General features: G+C 40.5%; 2 protein-coding genes across 7 annotated transcripts in view; one reads left to right on the forward strand and one right to left on the reverse strand.

Annotated features, from left to right (window-relative positions):
• arhgef25b (Rho guanine nucleotide exchange factor (GEF) 25b) overlaps positions 1 to 9,265 on the forward strand; it is a 35,471-nt gene extending 26,206 nt beyond the window's left edge. For both annotated transcript variants that reach the window (XM_040158600.1, XM_040158601.1), the window contains 13 exons: positions 1,026 to 1,153; positions 1,894 to 1,960; positions 2,198 to 2,301; positions 2,501 to 2,570; positions 3,465 to 3,554; positions 3,662 to 3,754; positions 4,270 to 4,320; positions 4,450 to 4,527; positions 4,628 to 4,819; positions 4,908 to 5,088; positions 5,179 to 5,384; positions 5,487 to 5,627; positions 8,363 to 9,265. In XM_040158600.1, coding sequence (XP_040014534.1) covers positions 1,026 to 1,153; positions 1,894 to 1,960; positions 2,198 to 2,301; positions 2,501 to 2,570; positions 3,465 to 3,554; positions 3,662 to 3,754; positions 4,270 to 4,320; positions 4,450 to 4,527; positions 4,628 to 4,819; positions 4,908 to 5,088; positions 5,179 to 5,384; positions 5,487 to 5,627; positions 8,363 to 8,467 — 1,506 coding nt within the window. In that variant the 3' untranslated portion in view covers positions 8,468 to 9,265. The remainder of the gene's footprint in view (positions 1 to 1,025; positions 1,154 to 1,893; positions 1,961 to 2,197; positions 2,302 to 2,500; positions 2,571 to 3,464; positions 3,555 to 3,661; positions 3,755 to 4,269; positions 4,321 to 4,449; positions 4,528 to 4,627; positions 4,820 to 4,907; positions 5,089 to 5,178; positions 5,385 to 5,486; positions 5,628 to 8,362) is intronic.
• Positions 9,266 to 10,820: 1,555 nt separating this feature from the next.
• b4galnt1b (beta-1,4-N-acetyl-galactosaminyl transferase 1b) lies at positions 10,821 to 22,624 on the reverse strand. Of its 5 annotated transcripts, XM_040116431.1 has the most exons (13): positions 22,480 to 22,624; positions 22,329 to 22,393; positions 20,607 to 20,703; positions 18,549 to 18,771; positions 18,244 to 18,420; positions 17,487 to 17,593; positions 16,994 to 17,031; positions 16,723 to 16,903; positions 15,311 to 15,403; positions 14,978 to 15,165; positions 14,744 to 14,884; positions 14,363 to 14,600; positions 10,821 to 12,617 (listed from the first exon to the last, which is right to left on the reverse strand). In XM_040116431.1, the coding sequence occupies exons 2-13, from the start codon at positions 22,359 to 22,361 to the stop codon at positions 12,400 to 12,402; spliced, it is 1,734 nt and encodes a 577-aa protein (XP_039972365.1). In that variant the 5' UTR covers positions 22,362 to 22,393; positions 22,480 to 22,624; the 3' UTR covers positions 10,821 to 12,399. The 5 variants fall into 5 exon arrangements, with proteins under 5 accessions (XP_039972365.1, XP_039972362.1, XP_039972363.1 ...); XM_040116428.1 differs by having other exon boundaries at positions 14,744 to 15,165; XM_040116429.1 differs by lacking the exon at positions 22,329 to 22,393 and having other exon boundaries at positions 14,744 to 15,165.
• Between the last annotated feature and the right edge of the window lie 669 nt (positions 22,625 to 23,293).

Here is a 23,293-nt window from a genome sequence, read left to right on the forward strand (position 1 = left end):
GGTGCTGGCTGGGTGAAAGGATGCTGACGCTCAATGATTTAAGTGTGTCTGGCTGATTCCCAGTGGTCAGGCATCACTCCACCACAGCCTTTCACTAGTGGTGGAAGTATTCAGATCCTTTACTTAAGTAAAAGTATCAATACAACAATTTCAGGATACTCTATTACAAGTTAAAGCCCTACTTAAGTAAAAGCATAGAAGTATTATCAGCATACTTAAAGTGTCAAAAGTAAAAGTAAACATTATTTATTATATGCTGTTATTAGAGAGTTAATACTGATGCATCAGTGTCTAAGTAGCATTTTACTGTTGTAGTTGGTCGAGGTGGAGCTAGCTTTAACTACTTTACATACAGTTAGCTAGTTTAGTGCAGGTTTGAAGCCATTGTATTGGGTCACAAGATAAATCTGAGGGATCGTGAGATAATTATAGGGAGAGAAAAGAAGAAAAAGAGTTCTGCTACACAAATTTGTATTTGTTTTTTTTTTACTTTTTCAAATTTTTGCTTTTCTGGGAAATATTGGATAATTTTACCTCTTTTGTCCTCAAACAGTTGTTTAAATGAAACCATCTGAACAGTTTAGGGGGGAAATGTCTTTTCAGTGGAACTACTAACTGCACAGATTTCCCCAACTAGACACTGTTTTTATATAAGGGGTCACAAGCCAAAAGGCTCGGAACCACTGGTTAAGTCTTTAACAATGTAGCTTACCACATGTTGTTTTTGATGTAAAATTTTGATCTGTAATGAAACCATTAACTATAGCTGTCAGGTAAATGTAGTGGGCTAAAAAGAACAATATTTTCCTCTGAAATGTAGAGGAGTAGGCTAGAAATAGAAAGTAGCAGAAAATGGAAATACTCAAGTAAAGTACCTCAAAACTGAGTAAATGTACGTAGTTGCTGTCCACCACTGCATTTCACAACTACACAGAGCAGGACAACTCGCTGGCTGTCTCCTCTTACCTAATATGTTACAGTGATGCTTACCAAAAACTGTACTGTCTTGTTTGTGTGTGTTTTAGAGTCAAAAATCCAGCATCAACACCCTCCAAGGGGAAGACAGCTGTACTGTGACTGATGACTCAGGCAGTCAGTGTTCGACCAGAGTGGACAGCGATGAGGAGCGAAACATTGCCTTAGAGAAGAGCATGTAGGTGTCCACCTCTACATTAAAGGAATAGTTCGACATTTTGGGAATTACGTCCACACCCCTTCTTGCCGAGAGTTGGATGGGAAGATTGATACCGCTCTCGTGTCTGTATGGTACAATGTGAAACTGGAGCAAGGAGACGGTTAGGAGCTTAACATTAAAAATGGGAATGGAGAGGCAGCTAGCCTGGCTCTGTCCAAAGTAACAAAATCTGCCTCCCAGCAACTCTAAAACGCACATTATATCTGGTTTATTTAATTTGTAAAAAATATTAACTGTGGTTTTGTGGGGGCTGTGTGCCAGACAATTTCTTGGCTGGGCGCACTGACTTCAGGACGTATATGTTAAACACCGCGGCCAAGAAATAGTCTGTTAATAATCCACCATAAATCCAAAATGTTTTATTTTTACACTTCTCTTTTTTACTGATCAAAGAAATGAGATATAATGTATTGATTAGTGAGTTTTGGGGGTTTTTGTCACCCTTTTAGAGAGCCAGTCTAGCTGTGTCCCTCTGTTTCCAGTCTTTATGCTAAGCCAAGCTAACCAGCTGCTGGTGGTAGCTTCATTTTTAGTGTATAGTTATTAGTGTGGTATCAATCTTCTCATCTCACTCTGTAAGAAAGCACATAAACATATTTCTCCCAAAATGTCAAACTGTTCCTTTAACACCTGTGTATATTTCTGGTTTCATTTGCTCAGATAATCTTTTATTTACTGTTTTAAAATCTCTCTTTCAGTTATGTGCTGACAGAGCTAATAGAGACAGAAACGTTGTATGTGGAAGATCTTGGACTCATAGTGCAGGTGTGTTTCTCTTCAAAGCTTCAAATAATCTGTTTATGACATTTATACAAGACAAAACCCAGACTCCTTAATCAGCAACACTCTACAACATTCATGTCGTAATCTGAGAGATTCTTTTTTTTTCTGTGTGTGTGTGTGTGTGTGTGTGTGTGTGTGTGTGTGTGTGTGTGTGTGTGTGTGTGTGTGTGTGTGTGTGTGTGTGTGTGTGTGTGTGTGTGTGTGTGTGTGTGTGTGCAGGGCTACATGGCCACTATGGCCAATCAGGGAGTTCCAGAGGACATGAAGGGGAAGGACAGGATTGTGTTTGGAAACATCCACCAGATCTATGACTGGCATAAGGAGTGAGTCAGAGACGTCTCTTCCGTCTTTTTTTTATACCCCTCTCAGTTCCACTGAATGTGGACAATTTCTTACAGTTTATTCTTTCTGAGATTCTCATATTTCCTGATGGTTTGGCATTTGTCATGTCCCCTGTGACTGTTTGTTTCTTGCCTGTGTGTGCGTGTTATGGCCTGACCTTCTCTGCTTCGTGTCACACAGTTATTTCTTGGGAGAGTTGGAGAAATGTGTGAGTGATCCAGACAGCCTGGCCCAGCTCTTCATCAAACATGTGAGTCCCCAGATCAGTGAGTGACAAGTGTGGATGAGAAGTTTTTTTTTACGTCTCGCTGCGTGTTCCGAGTTTCAAGGTTGCAGCCGTCTCGCAGAACAGGGCTCTTACTATATGTGAAGCCTTGGCCCCCTGCCATCCAGATGTGTCTACATCTTACAGATCAGTTGTTTGCATGTGAAGCTGCACAATAAAAGGCTGTGTAATCACTGTGGTTTGACTAAAGAGCTCTCAAAGCTGACAATCAGCGTTAAAGATGTTCCACAGAGACCATGCTGTGTGTGAAAATGAGCAGGAATTACACATGTCAATGCTCCATGAAAAGTATTCACATTCACTATGACTGCAAACTGTGACTGTTTAATGTTAAAATGAAAACAAATCTCTGCAAATTGGTCCAAAGAAAGCACTAATATCAAACACAAAATAACTGATAAATTGAAATATGCTGATTCAATTATGTAAAACAGTAATACGCAGGAAAAAAGGGTGGTTAAGACTTTTGATTGGCACTGTACATATTGGTATCAATGCATAGTCTTGCTACAGTGGGATGATGGGAGGATAAACTACTGGGAAAAAAATGATGTGATTTGATGCAGCTTCTCCACCTCAGCTTCTCTATCTCACTCCAGTCTAAACGAAACCATTCTTTCTCAGCCACTGGAACTATTTAATGAGGCAAAGTTCCTGCACTGATTTAACAAAAACCTCCACTGACCTCTTCAGGGGAAGAGGATCCCTCTCTGTCTGTCCCTTCTTCACACTGCCCCTCACACACAAACACACACACACACACACACACACACACACACACACACACACACACACACACACACACACTTATCATTTAGAATAATCGCCACATGAACTGTTTCTGTCTTAAATTTCCAGGAACGACGTCTTCACATGTATGTGGTTTACTGTCAGAACAAACCCAAGTCAGAGCACATTGTCTCTGAGTACATTGAGACCTACTTTGAGGTGACTACACTTTTAAACTACGGTAAATTTTACTGGCACTATTTTTTTTATTATTTTAGTTGACAACAGTTTCTTTCTTTTCTTTTTTTTTTCAATTTACCTGACAGGATCTCAGGCAGCAGTTGGGTCACAGGCTGCAGCTCAATGACCTGCTCATCAAACCTGTTCAGAGGATCATGAAGTATCAGCTTCTGCTGAAGGTTTTGCTGTTTAACATGACTGTGTCTCTGCATGCATGGGACTGTTACATGTCACAATTAATTTTACATCATTTATCATAGATTTGATTAATCGAATGACAACTGTAACAAGAGATTAAAGTACCACTTTCTGATAAGGAGGGGGATTTTATACAACCTGGCAATGCAAAAGCTGTTCCTATTAATTGATTATGACTAATCTGAAAAGCATTAGTAAATGGTTTATTAAAGCCATCAATTAAAGGATATAAATCCTTTATAAATAGTTACCTAGTAGGAAGTGCTACTGAGAAATGTAAAGAAAAAAAAGGAAAAGGAAAAACTAAAAAATTAAAACTTTGATTAAGTATCAGGTTAACGTTTTGGAACGTTTTGTCATGAAATAAAGTCTCCCCATCAGCATGTAACTTCACAGAGGTTTTGTTAGAATTAAAGCATGAAAAAGGTTATGTTTCTTTCTTATTAAAAATCCATAAAACTCTTAATAAAATTCTCTCTTTGACTGGCACCTTCAGGACTTCCTGAAGTACTACAGGAAAGCAGGAAGGGATGTTGAGGAGCTGCAGGTATGAGCTCATTGTTGAATGTAAACACAACTAAAAAGTATTCTGAATCTGTATGTAGCCAACATTTATCTGTGCACCAAAATCTTGTTCACACTAACTGATTCTCCCTCATCCAATTTCCTACACCAGCGGGCCGTGGAGGTCATGTGTTTTGTGCCAAAACGCTGTAATGATATGATGAATGTAGGCCGGCTCCAAGGTTTCGAGGTGAGAGATGGAATTTTTTAAATCTCACATCACAGATGAAACACATATCCAGGGTGACTTGCGGTCTCTCATAATGTTTGTGACACGCATACTCTTTCAGGGTAAAATCACAGCTCAGGGGAAGCTGCTCCAGCAGGATACCTTCGCTGTCAGTGAGCAGGAAAATGGCATCCTGTCCAGAGCGAGGGAGAGGCGGGTCTTCCTGTTTGAGCAACTGGTTATCTTCAGTGAGCCAATTGATAAGAAAAAAGGCTTCTCGTTGCCAGGGTACACTTTTAAAAACAGCATCAAGGTAAGGGTAATACTATATTTTAATGCGTGTTTGGTGTAGTGCTTTTTCTTAATATTGAACACAAACGACTCCTGTGTGCATTCTGCAGGTCAGCTGTTTGGGCGTGGAGGAACACTCTGAAGAAGATCCATGCTGTCTGGTCCTGACCTCCCGGGGGACTGACAGCAGCGTGATGCGCTTCATCATGCAGGCATCATCTGCGGAAATACAGCTGGCTTGGCTCAATGATGTGGTCCAGATCCTAGAGACTCAGAGGAACTTCCTTAATGGTTCCAGAGCTTAGTGTTTCTTCAATAAAACTGCAGATGTAAGAGTTTGGAGCATATGAGTAATTTGACATCTCTTCCTGTGCACTCCAGCCCTTCAGTCCCCAATAGAGTACCAACGCAGGGAAAGCAAGTCAAACAGTCTGGGCAGGAACATGAAGTCTCCAACAGCTTCAGCATTTGGCCTGCGACCGAACTCCTCGGCTTCCATGGACCGACGTCAGCAGCCCTGCCTGCTGTCTTACAACGCCTCCCTGCCCTCTCTGCATTCGCCCCAACACAGCCCTGCCTCAAAGGTGGTGAGTGTACAGCAACGCTCGCAAACCTAACAAATTTACATACAACCATGCATATCACTTTCTCTGACATCTCCTTTATTTGATTTCTGTCTCTGTTTTAAGGTCTCTAACCCTTGTGCTGTGACACCTCGAGCAGTTCACATCCCACTTTCCTCCCACCAGCAGCTCAGTTTGTCCACAGAGGCGACACATGACAGTGGGACGTCTAATGGTCTGCCACCCCGCAGCCAGTACAGCATGCAGGTGCATAAGTCTTCATTTACACAGCGGTGAAAAGAGAATTCAAATTCTTGAGTCAAAAACATTAACATCATAATTTTTCAAGTTGGTACACAGGAAGGCAGATAGAACAGGCAAACGATTCCAAAAGGACCGGACAAAAGACGTGGTCGAGACTAGGCAAACTAACAAAAACCAGGAACACATACACAAGGAAACTGCTGGACTCCTTGTCACGAGGAGCAAAGACAAACTGGCACAGTGGGAATGGAACACAGGGACTGAATAAACTGGGAGATGGGGAGACAGTTGGACACAGGTGCATTAGGGCGGGGCACACAATCACAAAGCTGAGAAACAAAGGAAGGTAGGAAGTGTGAATCTGAAACGAGAGGGTTAGTTATTGATCAAGATAAAACAGGAAATAGTACAGAAGGTAAAAACTAAAAGGAAAAGACGTGACCTAATTGTCTGAATGAGACATGAAAGTCTCTGCGTTACTCTGGATAATCCACTGAACACACTGTGAACAGGTTTCATTAGGACTTTTTCTTGAGTTGAAAGTAGTTGTGCATATGAACAGTGCTTTTGGATAGACAGGTTGCTGATGACATTTTTGAATAATGAGTTCTGTACCATAGGTGGACGCGAGAAAATATGTTTTATTTATTTATTTTTAAAGTTTGGGAGAACTTAACGTTTAAATAGCAACTTAACTGCAGGTGGAAATCGTGTTTTTGCTGACCTCTACTGCTTAAACCTCTCACCTTGCTGCAGTGATGTAGAAGTGTACTCCCAGGTTGTGTTGGTACATAGTGACATCATTGATGGGTGTGGCCAGTGGTGGTGATTTATACTTTCCCCAACGAGGGCAATCTGAAGATTGCTCTTAATATTCCCTTTAAACGTGCTCAGTTAAAAAGTAAAGGTCATTATTTCCTTTTCACTTTAGTAAAAACAAAGTGTGGAAGATAAGCAGAAGCAGAAAAATCCAGAAATACCCATTCTAAGGCGAGGTTGATGTTTGTTTGATGTTGAACGGGAGGCATTTTTATGTTGTAGGTGGCTGTTACTGCTTCATGCTATTTTACATAAAATGGAATGATGCCTAATTTTGAGCTTATTTCTGTATATTTTTTATGTAAAATCTGTATCTGAAAAGTATACAACTAAATTACAATTTTTTGTTCATGATCACTGGTGATGAGGGGAAATTACTTTCCGGTTCATTTTGTCCAATATCCCATTGTTGTTTCTGCGTGGATTTAAGAACGTGGACGACCTAAACTGTGGCTGGTGTCATTCAGTCATCTAGTTAATGGAAAACCCACTGACCTGCTGTTTTATCTCATTCGCTCAGACTTCCACCAAGAGGAGGAAATGGCTTGATCACAGTGCTCGTATTAGTCAGGTTTCTCTGGCCTGATTCCACAAAATCACTCTTGTCCTCTTGTTCTCCCTCTACGTGTTTTTGGATCAGCAGCATTTCCGTCCGGCTTTGGGTGCAGACCTACAAACAGGTTTCCTATGTACTTAAAAATCCTTTTGTCCAACGTGCTGATCCCTCAGCCCTCAAGCCTTTGTCAGACTTTTCTGACTCACTGTCTGTTTCTGAACAGCAGGACTTTTTCCTGCAACAGCTCAATAGTCTTGTTATTGTAAAAGTAAAATCCCGTGCCAGTGAGGTTAAAGCATCAACCTAAGCTCGTAGTTTTTCATGTGGTGCATGTCAACATTGGAGAAGCACAAAAATAGACTTTTGTGTATTCATACATCATTTTTTAAAGCTGTGCTAATCAATATTAATGTATCAAGAATGGCTCAAATATCTATGTGATGGGACAGGGATTGCTTATTGTGATGAACCCACACAGAAGTATCACCTCACTCTGCAGTTTTCCTCAGTGCCACAGAGCGTTTTAGCATCTTTCAGCTCATTGTTTTGGTTGCCCGGCCCACAACTGTAATGTTTTGGTTTGGTATTCTTCACCACTTTCCACAGCCTTTGTTTTCGGGCGCAGCACGCAACTGTTTTTATGTCAAAAAGCCCTATAAACCCACTGTACCTGCTCATCACCAAAAGGCAGACAGACACTGTCACTGACTAGCGGGTGAACATAGTGGAGCATTTAGCAGCTAGAGACAGATGTTTTTCTCAGAAGTTGGTGGAGACCAAAGACAGAGCTAAAAGGAAATTAAATATTAGACTTACATTCACCAGGTGGCCAGAGACATGACTCAAAATCAATGATAATGTTGCTCCATATCCCCCTGGATGTGTAAAATAGCAACTGTTTGCTAACATGTAGTAATATCTCAATGTTGCCTTCACAGCTTGTTGTGCTGCTCCCCGGTGGCCAAAAAAACCCAAAAGAATTAATGCAGCTTTAAAGACATTTTAACACAATATTTTTTTTTAAATAAAATTCATGATTTACAGTCTGTAGTCAAGATTTTAATCTGATTTAGTAGTCTGATTTAATCAGGGTGATATGATTAACTTCATGAATCTTCTAAATCCTTATCTCATTGTTTCATCCTCTTGTGGTTTAAAAATAAACAATATTTTATCTGACAATGTGGCTGTTGTATTTCAAATGTATTTTGATGTAACACAAAGTAACATACAATATTTCATTCACATTTATGGCCACCAGAGAGCCAGAATTAGTAATATCAGTAATTGAAATGTATTTCACGTCTTGAAACATGCAAGTAAGAAAACATTTAATTTCTCCCTTTTTTTTTCCCGCTCTCAGGGTGTGATTGCTAATTTCCAGGCGACCATGTTTAAGGGTGAGAGCGGGACTTCTTCGGCACATCGACAAAACAACCTGGATCAGCTCACGGAGAGCGAGCAGTAATGCCCTGCGATGACGCATGAACTCACTTCAACCCTCTGGAGTAGGAGTGCCTTGACCGAGTGCTCTGTCAGCATTGTTTGACTGTTTCACTCCAGTTCAGAAGTCATCAAGGTATCAGTGTCTCCGTCTTCACATTTTGTCCCAGATTTCCTTCCAAGTTTCCTTCAAATACCACTATGGTGCAGGCTAATCTGGATTCGATCTTGGTTTGATTGTGTTGATTTGAGTGTGAGTGCACACACGGCATATGCACATGGTGATAACAGATGAGATAAAATGAACATGGTTTTGCACCGCAGAGACTGTATTTCATATTGTATGTGTATAAATTTCTTACTTTTTCCACTGAAATTTCCTTGATGGATATTTTTGTAATGCATAATATTTTTGATAGGGGACCAATTCTACTTTATTCCCCCAGAGAACTGGGCTCTCAAATCCCTTAACAGTCATACCCGGTGTCGTCAAATGGATCTATCCTTGAATTCACTGGGTGACTGTAGATTCCAGTTTCACTGTGGGATCTGAATCCATGAGCTGTGAAGCACACCTGTATATACCCTGAAGATCAGCAAATAGCTTGTGTTTTCCCCATTGATGGGCCATTTTAACCCTGCCATTGTTAAAGTGTTATCTAAACTAAACACACACACGCACAAAGCGTGTGTCATAATCAAGTAGAAAGAGGAAAAAGGGAACAAAGGTGCTTATATGTCACTGTCATCTTGAATGTAATTAATCTAATGTGGAATCGTATCACTAAAACTCTGTGATTTGATGTGTCCTGATACACACAGAATTAAAGATGAATGCTGTTCAGATATTTTGTCATCATTTTTTTTTAAAAATGTAAAAGCTACTCTGTGTTGCAGCAGAAAACACTTCCTCAAATATTTCCCAGTGTATTATAAATATGAATAGACCCATGAAAACATACCCTGGAGGATATGAATACTAAAAATACTCTTCACCCATTCACTGCACGGTCATTTTTTTAGTTCCGAACAATTTCATAAGCTAAAGTGAGAAGATGGTAACCTGCAGGTCAATTTTCTGTGATTTATTTATTTTATCTATGTTCCATATATCCATTTTCATATAATAAATCTCATCAGAGGCTCCTGTTAGCACCCACCTCACCATATGGTGCAGTGTATCTTCATAGCTTTCTTCATTTCCTCTGTCTTTATACAGTAGCTTTTCTACTCTTAAACGTTCAAGTCTGATTAGTTTGGTCCAGTTTTTTTCAATTTTATCTAAAATATGTATTTAAATTTGCTTTAAATCTTTGCACTAGATCAATTTCACAAGTGAACCTGTTGGCAGACAGCACCCTCTATTGGAGAGATTTAAGAAGCTCATGCTCATTATTGTGAATTAGTGAATCACATTGTCAGTTCCCTAACTTACCAATATCAAAGTTTTTATATTATAAATAATTATATGTGTAGATAAATTTAATTTTTTTAAAAGGACAGTTGAGTTCATATTAAACTGTGGGATTAATAGGCAGGAAGAAAAAAAACAAAACAAAACAAAAACAAAAACAAAAAACCTACCACAAAACAAAACATTTTTAATTTTTTTTAACTGAGTGGAAACAAGCACCTGCCCTGCTGAACAATCCTCCTCAAGCCAGGAATTAACCCCCGTTGCTGGTTGCTGTTCTGCAACTCCGAAAACAAAAACAGAAAAGTCCTGTTTGTGTCCTCTCTGTGCTCCCACACGGATTTTTAAAAGCCTCACAGCACTTCAGCACTCCAGGTGGAATACTACCTTGAACCCCTTCAGTCCCCTGCAACACGCCGAGCATCATCGGTGCTTGTTTGTGCCAACAATCATCTGACCGTAGACACATCGAGTCCCAAAAGCCCGGTGTTCATTTCCACTGTGCTTCAGTGCACTTTGTATTTACAAGTACATATCCTCACTTAACATCTTTTACAACTTGTCTGCTCCTTATAAACACTTTCACATTCCCTGAAAGCAAAATTAACCTGCGATTGAAGTGTGGCTGTTTTTTTTTTTGTTTTGTTTGTTTTTGTTTTTTTTATAGATATGTATGCTTTTTGGCATTTTTGCCATGCTGAGATAGTTTACAGTGTGTGTGTATGTCTTGCTACACTTCATGTCCCTGTCACCACAAATCACCTTCCAATCCCTGACAAGATGTAGAGGTTTTCAAACAACTATGTCCTGTGTCAGAATTTAATGTGAATACTAATATAATAGTAATAGTAGTTCACTGATGCTTCACTCATCAGTAAAAAAGGTCCCAAAAACACTGACATCATTGTGCATCAGTGTCAGGATACAAAATAAACAATACAGCTCTGTCTTTTTTACCATTTAATCATCTAGCAGTAAAACATTTGAGACTTTAGTTGCTTTAATTTGCTTCATCCTCTTCAGTATTCAAGAACGTTTCACTGTTGGAATGCATTTACCAATTGTTTGGCATTAGTCACAAAATAATGACTGTAATGATGTGAACCAATGCGAAAAATCATATTAACCCAAGACTCTATGGTGCAGGTGCCAACTACTGACAAAAAAACAGACACCAAATTATACCGACAACAAACAGTAAATGTGAAATATAAACTGAGTCCTGTGTCCAGTCTGAAATTTAAAGGAGCATCGATAAAAAATGAAGAAACCACGTAACCAAGTCTAAAAAACTTTGACTAACTATACAATAACTACGACGTTTGCTTAAATACAATTTTGTTATCACTTATTGAAGCTGGACAGGGAAGCCTTGAAGGACATCATATAATTTAGACTGAACCCTCAGTTTTCACCCCAAAATATAGCACAAATGTTTAGGAAATTAAAGTTTTTTTTTTGTTTTTTTTTCACACACATTTTAATATGTCAACATTTGGAATAAATAAATAATGCTCATTATGCCATCATCAGAAGACAAACACCAGTAGATTTTGGGTGCAAGCAAGTTCAATTCCTGCGTTAAATATCACTGTTAAAAAAAAAAAAGAAAAAAAGAAAAAAAAAGTGTTCAACTCAGCTATAGATCAGTCGATAGTTACAAATCCTAAAATGAGACACATTTTTAAACACACAACTACACAAAAGCCTTTTTTTAAATAATAGTTTCACTGATGAGGTTAGTTTCTTGCTCCTGTCCACAGAAGAAAAATCCATAACAGATAAAAACATCCTACAAGATAGTTTTTAAAATATTCCTCTCGAGATCTAAAAAAAGAAAAAAAAAATCCTTTTATAAATCTCTGGCACCTCTCTGCTGATAACAAATGACTGTTAAAAACAAATTTGACTTATTAGGAAACAATAGCACGATACAAGAATGCCATCTAAAGGCCACTGTATAAAAGAACAGCATCTTCACTTCAGGCATGAGTGTATCACACTCTTTGACATACACTAACTCTCCAAAGAGGAGCCATCAGTGTAAAAACAGGATTTTCAAGCCTTCACAGTCTCACCTTATGTTATTGACTCTGTCTCATTAGGTGTCACACATGGTCTGACCACAAGATGTCAAATAATCATCAAACTTTCATTACCCCCCCCCCTTCTTGTTTTACAATGACAGAAAATAAACATGCACTTTGGTTGGTCCAACTTTTCTTTTAGGCAGCATGTAAAGATGCAGTCACATTGCTATTCATCGGTGTGCACTGGACAGAACTGCTCCTCTTCTTCAGATGCTTGCTGAAGAAAGCAGAGAGGGAAAGACAGCAGAAGACAAAAACAATGCTGCACCCAGATCAGGTACCACCAGGGGTGACTCCTGATGGATGGGACCCGAAAAACCGTTTCAAGGTTTTCAAGGAAAGGCAAACAAAAGTGTTTGTCTGAAATCTTATCTGACGGGACGCAGTGGACAAGAGCTTCTTTGGCAACTCAGGAAGAGCAGAGGAGCCTCGGGATAAAGAGGAGAGGAGGAACTAATTATGAGTCAAACACTGAAATCGGTTCTTGAAGAACAGGAGGCCGTTTTTCGTGCGTGTGGCGTCAGAAGAGGCCGGCGGGTAACGAAACTTGGCGTAGGTCTTGTCGCTCTCCGATTGGCTGACCCAGGGAAGTTTGATTTTGGTTGCATGATTGACAATGACATCATCGCAAGAGCCCACGTGGAGAGATCCCAGGCCATCGATGAAAAACTCTGAAAAACAAACACGATAATTCATCCAAGCGCATTCAAAACTTCAGCTCATTTTTATTTAAAGTCGTAAAACTCACTCAGCGGGTCTGTCGTTAAAAACTCAACCCAACTTTTTTCAGACCCACAAAACCTTATTTTAAATTCTTGCGGAAAGTTTTCAAAAATACCAGATTTGTCATATACAGGAATAATTTAAAAAAAAAAGATTTCAATCGAAAAAATTATGTGCAAGACATTGAGAATATTTGCATTTGATGTGAATGCGTCGCCATAAAACCATATTCATGAGTTATAGGTTTTATATATCACTCAGTGTAAACATCAGATAGATTCAATGAAGACAGGGTGAAGTAAGAGGATTTTAAAAACCTAAAAAATACAGGAGGAAAAGGGATAACTGGGTGTTAAATTGAAATTAATTAAATTAATTCTAATGTATGCATGTGTAGTTGAATTAAAGCAGTGCAGTGACTCTGGGATGTTGGCATTTCACAGTATAATTAACTTAGCAAAAATTATCGTGGTATGATACTATCTCAGTAACTAAAATGAGATAAGAATCTTTAAAACATAAATTAGTAAAACTTTTAAGTATAAAGTGTGGGCTGACGATTTAGCAGTTGTGTTTTTAAGTCTGCTGTCTTGCTGCTAAGTCTAATGGTTTTCATCAGGACCTTTCTCGGATACTAAGTTTAGCGGAATACAGACCATCCTTTTGATGGAAAATGTTATTTATCTCTCTTTGTCTTTGTCTCTCTTTTTTCATTGAGTGTGCCCTGATTTCATACCATACCAGTATATGTAACTACAGAGGCAAGATAAAGTACGTTACCTGGTTTTCTGCATTAATTGGTCATAAAATGTGATCTGATCTTCAGCCAAGTCACAAGTACAGACAAACCCAGTGTGCTCAAAGGATAATTGTTCATCCTTCAAGCTCTTGTTTGAGTTAATTGCTGCCAAAGGAGGCTGGGGTTGGCTTACTTCTTCTCCCAGCGCTGCGAATGTTTAATGGTTGTGTTCAATAAAGACATGAAAGATTATAAATTGTTTCTGTGTTATTAGCTTAAAGGTTAGGTTCACAATACCTCAAGTCCGTCTTAAGACAACAGTCAATCTGAACTCTTTGAGATGACTCTGGAACTTGTTTCAGCTTCATGCAAATCAACGATTCTTGATCCTAATCGAGAATCTAACCCTTCACCTCCAATCTGGTTTCATTGATTCGACTCCAAGTATGTTAACCCCTGACTCCAATTGGCCGCATTCAGCTTTGTTGCCCTTGTTTTTAAGCTGTATTTTTATTTCCATCCATTGAAAATTCCCCTTCGAGCTGTGTGTAAATACACTGTGAACCACCAGAAACCACAGGCAAAGTCCCAGTATGCGCACACGTACGTGCAGCCAATAAAGCTGTTTCTGATTAAAAACGAAACTGTTTTTGCTTTTTTTTTTCTTGTTAAGAATCATCTGCAGTAGTTTTTCCAAAATCCCACATCTTTGGACTACTGCCCATCATTTCATGCCTTGTATCATTTCCTGTTAACACAAAGTACAGGTATAGTGCATGCGGTGTAGAATCAGTGTGTATAGTATATATATAACGCGGGACATTTGTTAGTATTGTGAAACATGGTGAAAGCCTTTGTATGCTTTAATGAGCTATACGGTCGTATGGCTGGTCCCATCTTGACTGTGTGTTTGATGGGAAGGCGATTCTGCCCGGGGCGTTTCACTGTACTCACCCAGGTGAGCCACCCTGGCGAGGCGTGGGTCAAAGCCGACCTGCTGGACTTTGTCGGTGCGCGCCAGGAAGAAGTTAATGACCCCGTCCGTGACAACGCAGTTGGGGAAGCCTTGGATGACGTGGTGAAATCCTCTCCTCATGTGTAAACAGTCACCGTCCTCCTCCCCAGGCTCGACGGAGATGGTCTGCCTGTAGGTGGCGGTATAGCCTGTGGCCTCCCGCACCGCACCACCCACCTGGACACGCGCAGGGACACACACACACACACACACACACACACACACACACACACACTGACGTGACTGACAACGCTGAAAAAAAACCCCCACCGGACTGTTACAGTCACCGAGAGCCGCAAGCCTGTCTGTCCGTCCCTCACCAGATCCAGAGTGGTCCGCTCCAAAACGTCCACGAGCCTCTCCAGCCTTGTGTCGGCCGTGAAGATGAAGTCGTCATCCACCCACAGCACGTACTTCGTGGTCACCTGGGAGACGGCCAGGTTTCGCCCGGCAAACCAACCCTGCGACACGTGACACTGAGCTTGAGCTCGAGCGAGCGGCAGAGAGACCGTGAAACGGAGAGACGTCAGCGTGTGTCGCCTGCGCCTCCTTACCTTTCCGAAGGGCATGATGTAGTGTTCGACGTAAGGCCCGGAGATGGTCTTGGGGTTTTCACTGTCATCGGCGATTACTATGGTGACAGCAGGATAGTACCTTCGGACGCTGTCGATTAGATCTTGAAGCTTGTCGTAACGCAGGAAAGTCTTCGTAGCTATGGTAACGAGGGCGCTTACATTGTAGTCTGCAGAGAAGGAAGATAAAACATCAGACGGAAGAAAGTCCACTTTTTAGCCATTAACAATGTTTTAATAAAAAGCAGGCATATATTGTTCCGGTTTTTATTAAATGGCATGATGTTCGACCTTGAGACTGGTGTTGTGCTTTACCTCCCTTGGATCCAGTGTTGTACAGTTTGGGTGTTACAGCGTGACGGATCTTGATGCTGAAGACGGCTTGATGCCCCTCTGTCTCAAACTGCACTAAAAGACACAACAACCACAAAAACGACTTTTAATAAATTTGATGCGTGTTATAGGATCTAACTGAGGGGGGGGTTCACTCCCTGTCTGGTCCCACGGTTGTTATTATGCTGCTTGAAGCAGGACATCTGTACGTATTCGATCTCATATTTATGTACTAGCCACAAAAGATTAATACTAACGTGGGCGCCTGTTATTTGCAGTTAGGGGGATGGCTGGTTGATACTCCGAGCGGTAGATTTGGTCATTGATCATCGCCTGCCATCTCACTTTGTCCCTGTTAACCATTGCTAACTCTCTATTGAAGCAAAACAAACAGCCTGTATTATTAGACTGCCTCATGTTTGGGGCTCCAAGCTCTACACAAATATATAGCCTGGATTATTATTTCTGTGTGATGACCCACAGCAGATGTGAGGCCTTTTAAAAGTAAAAAAAAAGAAAGACCTAATCAACTAATTTTCTGGGGTTTTTTTCTTAGAAACATTTTGACATTTTGCTAATTTGCTTTCCTGCTGAGAGTTGCATGAGAAGATTGATACCTCTGTCATGTCTGTAGAGTAAATATGAAGCTACAGCCAGGACACCGTTAGCTTAGCTTAGCAAAAAGACTGGAAACGGGAAAAACAGCTAGCCTGGCTCTGTCCAAAAGTCACAAAATACACCACTAAAACAAACTAATTCACAGTTTATAATCTTGTTTGTTTAATCCACAGTGTAAAACAACAATTCAGTTTTTGGGCTGGCCATGTGTCTGTCTTTCTTGACCAGGATCAGTAACTCCCCTCCTGGTTGCCTGGAAACTATTCAGAGCCACAAAATAGTCAGACACATAACCCTCCATAAAACCACAAAAAAAAAAAAAAAAGTGTTGTTTTTTTTTACATTCAGTTTTGAAGCGATTAAACCAACAAGATACAACGTGTTAACAATATGACATGTTAGCGAGTGGATTTTGTTACCTTTGGACAGAGCCGGGCTAGCTTTTTCCCCCTGTTTCCAGTCTTTATGCTAAGCTAAGTTAACGGTGCTGCTGGCTGTATTCATATTTACCCAACAGACATGACAGTGGTATCAATCTTCATATCTAAATCTAAGCAAGAAAGCAAACGTCACATTTCCCATAACCTGAAACTACTGTTTAAATCTAATCACAGAGTACGCAGCACACCGCACTTGACTGTGTACATGAAGAAGCACTGAAAATAGGTAGGGTCTTAAATTAACTTGAAGCCATTCTCCCGTTATTCCAAAAAATAAGAATAACAAAAGTCCAGACCAGATGAGATAAAAAAGATGAGCTCCGTTTGAGGCCTCACCTGTGTCAGCCGTGCTGGGGTGAAACAGTGTGTTCGTGTAGGTGACAAACTGCAGCTGTCGGTTCAGGTACAGCAGGAGGCTGCTAGACAGAGTCATGTGCATCTCACCATCACCTTTGATTTTCACCCCGTCTACCTGTGCTGCCACGTTCAGCGTTCCCAGCGTGGCTGTAATGTTTATCTGCAGCAACATGGAAAGAAAGTAGAAATAAAATAACATAAGAGGCCAGAAGATATCAAAAAAAATATGTGGACATACTGAAATACTTACTGAGTAATGGTCTCTGGGAACGTTGTGTAAGGCCAAGCCTGAAATCGTATGATGATAATTAGTTGCTACATGCATTGGAGACATATTTAAACCAAGTCCTTTCCCCAGAAATTGGACAAACGTGTTTTCTAAGGAGTGAGCATGCTACTGTGTGCAGTTTTTACATTACCTGCACATATTATATAAGCGTTCAGCTCCATGAGGAGTCTGTAATTACTTTTCTGAGTGACATTTTGCATGACTCATGATGATTTAATACCATTTTCTCTGTAGCTGTATTTCAGCCAGTTTGGCGGCACATATAATGATATATGAAGTAACTGAATTAAGTAATGATCTGATCATTTGTTAATGGTGAGCAACCGGAATTCATTCCATTTTTTTAAAAAACTGTAGTTGCCCATTTTTACTTTTATTAACTTATGGACAGAGATCTAATTTACCTTATGAGTCTTTTATAAATGCCTCACCCACTCCCTATCTGACGTCTTACCGGGGATGATGATTGTTTTCAGGGGCCGTACCTCCACCCCCTGTGTTGGATACTGTAAGGGATTGTTAGCCTCAGCAACAATGAGAACATCTGCAGGTGTCTGTGTCCTGAGGGAAAACGTTCACATCAGGAAGATGCATACTTTACAATACACGCAACATACATTCACAAACATAGACGGGAACAGAATAAGTGGAAAAATACGCTTGAAATTCAGGGAATGTATTTCGCTCTTTGAAAACATAATCTGACCGACACAATCCAACAGATGAGGCAAAGAATTCAATAGCAGCTAATGATAAAAGACCTCAGCACCTTGTGATTTTGTTCTTGTTGGAGAAAAATTGGCTTGTGTAGAAACAATTTAATGTAGGGAGGAAGGAACGCGAGCAATAAAGCTTTTCATTTCCGATCTCCTGGAGCGCATCGCTGTTGTGTTCTGGTTCAGCTAAAGACAAAATTAATCCTGACTGATACAAAACAAAGAGGTGAAGAGGTACAGTGTTTGAGACAGGTGATATGGGGGCATGGATGGCTTTCTCCATGTCAGAGAGAAACAGAAAGGTCTTGATCTTAGAAATAATCTGGAGATGACAGTAGCTAGATATAGCATCTGATAAATACAATTTGTACATACATAAAGCCAAATTAAAATGATATTTACAAAGTGCTTTTCTAGTATTTTTTTGCTCTGTGCTTCATCAGTCTGCGTCTCTGGCGACAATGTTTGACATTTCTGTTTTATGGTGTTGCTTACCTCTTCTGGAAGCCCTTGTACTCTTTGGCCCGTCTCCTCTTCACTTCCTCCAGCTCGGAGGCCTCAAAGGCAGTGTGCAGCGGGTGAGCTGACACTCGCGGGAACAAGAGTTGAGCAAAGGGCAGGTTTACTCCTCCACTCTCACCCTCACATACGCACCCATTACGCGCCAGCAGACTGGACGGATCAACGGAGACACATATTTAGTGAGGAAAAATCAGGTTTTCGCTCAGGTTCGTTGCGCTAAAGAGTCAATGAATAGAATAAATTAAGTGGTTGAAGATATGCTCTGTGTTAAGACTTACTTTGCCACATTATCCCTCACACGAAAGGGGATGTTGCTTAATCGGTGGTCAGGCTCCGGAAGCCTCTCCTCCAGAAGCCTCTCTACTATTGGCCCAGGTCGCTGCCACACATCCACTGTGGTGTAGGCCCGAGTGGGCCATGAATGGAAGAGGGCCAGTACCAGCACCACAGACACCAGAATGGCGAGCAACAGCGTCTTCCTCAGGGAGCGCATCCTAAAACCTGACACAGACAAGGAGGATAAGTCTCTCATGATACCATGCTCACATGCTCATATGTATGTTACAAGAGTTAGTGGTTGCTGTAAGTATTCCCCCTGTCCACACTGGCCATGAAGAGAACCTTTCTGAACATTGGTCTGCGTAAAGGGTTAGTTGAAGCTAATATGAGGCCGTCTCTGTCCGCCAAATCGAGTGGATATTTTCTAACTGACAGTCTTGTAAGCATGAAATTCTCTCCGTTACTATCCCTCCACTGGGCACATAAACACTGTCAAGAGGAAACAGAAGGAATTTCGCAACAAAATGCCTGAAACCTTAGAAGAGTTCCGCTTCATTTGACTACCTATACACTGTTGAAGCCTCATATTAGCTTTGACTGAACGGAACAAGGACTGTTGATTTTGTCCCGCATCAAAGACATGGGCATATTATGTAAGACTGACTTGAAAAAAAACCTATCCTGTAATCATCAGCTTGGCTACGAAGCTGTGGAGCATTCCTCTGATGCCCTGTGGTTAAATGCCACTTAGTGGTGCAGAGGAAATGGACATAGAAACATTTATTGAATTATGAATTGTACTGTAGATGGTATTTACATATCTGTGTTGCTCGTAAATGTCTGTCCGACATGTAAATTGTGGCCAGAACAACATCAGACAACATGGCTTCTGAGCCTTCTAGTCTTACTTGTGAGCTTTCACCAGATTAAACATGTAACAAACCGTTACATGTGTTTACACATGCTCAGGCAGACTAATAGTCGTGGTACCAGGGATAAAAGACAAGCAGTTTGGCACTTGCCTGCTGGGTTAGCAAAATTAAGTTTCAGACCAGCTAGCTCAGTATCAAAGTGTAAAATCTAAAGTCAGGATTTTAAAACAAAGACGTTCAGCAGCTGGAACTTGTTTTCTCCTCTCCTCCCCTCTCTCCATCTCTGCTACATCTACTGAAAGCAGATGTTTTAACACTAATTCCACTGTTGAAAACTACCATTGCACAATGAGCACTTTCCCTTACATTGCAGCTGAGATGAACCAAAAATGAATTCTTGCTTCAAATGTTGCTGAGATATTACTTACTGTGTGTGTGTGTGTGTGTGGTGGTGATGGGTGGTTCTGAGACACATTCTGTAGACTGGGAGAAGCTGGTGGGCTTGCTGAATAACAATGACCTAATCTGACCAAGCGCTAAATGTCTGGTGATACTCTATAGTCCTTTCTTTGCTCTCTTTCTTTCTTTCCATTGCTCCAAAACCACCAGCTGTAGTCTTTTGGCCCTGCAACTTTTGAACTTCCTCCACACATAACAGACTTCATTCTTCTTGTGTTTAGTGAGCCAAGAGGAGTCCAACTGTTCAGTCAATTTATTTGAATTTAGTCAAAAATTGTATTTTTTATTTTATTTATTTTCATTTTTTGCTTTTTCAGCTACAAAAACATGTTAAAGGAATAAAGGAAAGGGATGCCTTTATTATGACCTATCATCTGTTTTTTTGCCGTGACATAAAACAGAATGACTGTTGCTATTCGGGCGGATTCTGCTTTCTTCATTCATGACCAAAATTTCTCTGTGCACGAAGACATGTTCCTATACCTGTACACATGTATGTGAGAATACAGTGTGTAGATATTGTTTGGTTCTCTCCTCTGCTCCTTTCTGCTACAAGTTACTGCAATTACACCTAATATATATATTTTTTAAAAAGGTTTAATGTTCGTAGTTTGTGTGTTGAATAAAAAACGCTTGTACCCTCTTAGCAAATTCTTTAGGTTTTTTTTTTTCATTTCCAGAATCGCCTGCATTTTACAAAAGTATTCATAAGAAAATATACCCAACTGCCTCTATCCAGTAAGTGAAAGGGCATCCTCTGTAGGCACCTGCATGTCCAGAAACCATGCAGATAATCACAGAAATGAGTGAGCGCCTTCCCCATCTGGAAACAAGAAATAAGCAAAATTATTCATAAAATACAGGGTTAAAAAAAAAAAAAAAAAAAAAAAATCATTATAACAACACAGACTAGTTCCCAAAGAAGTGTAAACTTTATCCGAAATTATTCAGAGTAATTGCATCGTCACATAAAAACACAGTCGAGCATCCATATGGTGCTTCATCAGCTGCTTGCATGGTCTTAGAGTCCCCAGGGGAAATCCTGTAGCTTTGGGTGTGACCAATTTAGCGTTAGTGTGGCAAGCTGGAAACAATCCATGTAGGGGAAAGATGGATAGGATCAGCACTGAGCAGATAATCAGCCGGGCTGCTTTGGACTTAAACATCTCCCGTAGGAAATAGCATCTCAAAGTGCTTCTTTTAAAACTTTCTGTTCTATTATTGATGAAGGCTACACCCAGTGTACACTTTATCTATCTGTCTGTCTATCAAAGTCCCTAGTGTAGGTTACATCCATCACTGGTGTAGACAAAAGAGATTGACATTTGGACATTTGGTCCTTTAGGCAGCACATGTCACGTGGTCTCTTCTGTACAAGATAAAATAAGATTTCTCTCAAAAAGTGAACGGTAAGAATACATTTTTAAATTCTCTTCATAAGTAATTTTAATTACTTGTAGGACATTGAGTTTTTACAACTGCAAAGTTTATCCAATAACAGAGGGTTTTACCGTTTGTTTGTTTTTTTAACAATCAGTCTTTCACTTAGGTCAGTATCCCTCCTGAAGATAAACTGTAGTTCCCAGTAAACCAATCTCGAATTATCTTGACTGTAACAAAAGCACTCAACATTAAACAGAGAAATAGACGAGGCATGACATAAAAGCAGATTGGCAAAACCATATAAATCTACTGTTTCATGGCAAAACTATCCAGATGTGTAGCTTACAATTTACTTTGAATTACCGATAATAGATTTTAGTAAAATGATAACACCTCATGATTATATCTTCATGATAAGCTGCGGTGAAAAACTATAAACAATAATACAGAGTTATTGCCCAGCCATGACATGATATAATACAAACCAGACCCTCTGCAGAATCTGAAGAACAGCGAGCATAAGAATGAATGCTATAAGAAGTATCGTTTGAATTCAAGCCATTATTAAAATGACATGTTTTTAATATTGAGTGTCATGCCGTAAACTTGCTGAATCAACCCCGCCAGGAAGATAACGAGCGCGGTGGACGTGCTACAGACACAGACATCGGTTCCTCCCTGAGTGCGCGGGACAGATTCATTGCCCCAACTGGATCCATTCAAATTCTGGACTGTTATACTGGCCTAGACTATCCCCACCCTACTGCACAATATCCTTAAACATAAGAATATGTCAAAGTAATGTAATCGTCTGTCCAGCAATCCGGCCCAGCGAGCACCGATGCCTGGCTGCTGAGAGAATATGCTCCAACGGAAGGGCCTGTTATCCTACCTTGTCGTGAATAAGACTGCAGGAAAAAAATAAATATATATATCTCATGCACACAAATCTTGATGTACCTTTCGAGTACATTCCTTACACGTTAAAATACACTCCCTTCAAATAAACAAATCAAAGGTCCGTTGCATTTAGGCATTTTATCGACTATTATCTTGGCTCCATACATTTCCACGCCTTTTCTTTTCTTCTCTTCCCATGTTTTTTCCGGTAACGAAATTTCCACCCAGAGCTGGGGAAACACCGACAGAAATAACGCGCTGAGGACAGAGCTACGGGCCTATGATTGCGGTCAAATCGTGTGAAGGGGGAGCTCACCTCAGTTCAGAGACACAGACCGTAAGATGTTTCCCATCCCGCCTGCTGGGAGGTTGCCCCTCTTAATGAATTTCTTCCCCAGGCTGTCTGGCGAAAGGAATTACATGTGGAAAAACGCAGCGGCAACGGGGCAAACGAGGCGGCCACACACGCAGCGCTGCGGGCTGTGGACGGACGCTCCCTCTGCAGCAGCAGCAGCAGCAGCAGCAGCAGCAGCAACAACAGCTGAGCGGAGCACGCACCGCACATCGAGACACAACACTCAGCGGTCAGTCATGGAGCACTGCCGTGCAGTGGCTACGTCTAACACAACCTCGTGAACTATACCAGAACGATAGCACGATTCCTTCAAATTCATTTTTGCCTATTTTCCAACAACAACACCTGCTTATAAACATAGCTCAACAACAATGTGCGCGTATGTGTAGGTGAATGGGCGTCTGTGCGCATATGTGTCTGATATCGTGTGAACATGTGTGAATGCATGTTTAAAGTTTATTTATTTATTTATTTATTTTGGACCATCTGCCTATATTTCCATACTGGCTATATTATGCAAGCATTCAGTTTGAACATAAAAACCACAAACTTTGAGTTCACATATTCACATTTCATTCTACCAATCGGTGCCTGTCGGGCAGCAACTGGAGAGGTTTCTTGTTATACTTTTAAAATGTGAAGCTTAAAAATCTTATAAAACAGTAAGTCTGGTTTTACAAAATAAGAAAATAACCCACATGATAATAATATGGCCAAATTGGCCACTGACACGCCTCATCCATCAGGCCAATGTATGACTAGCTGTTGTACCAAT

This window comes from Xiphias gladius, chromosome 21 (assembly GCF_016859285.1).
Source record: "Xiphias gladius isolate SHS-SW01 ecotype Sanya breed wild chromosome 21, ASM1685928v1, whole genome shotgun sequence".
NCBI lineage: Eukaryota > Metazoa > Chordata > Actinopteri > Istiophoriformes > Xiphiidae > Xiphias > Xiphias gladius.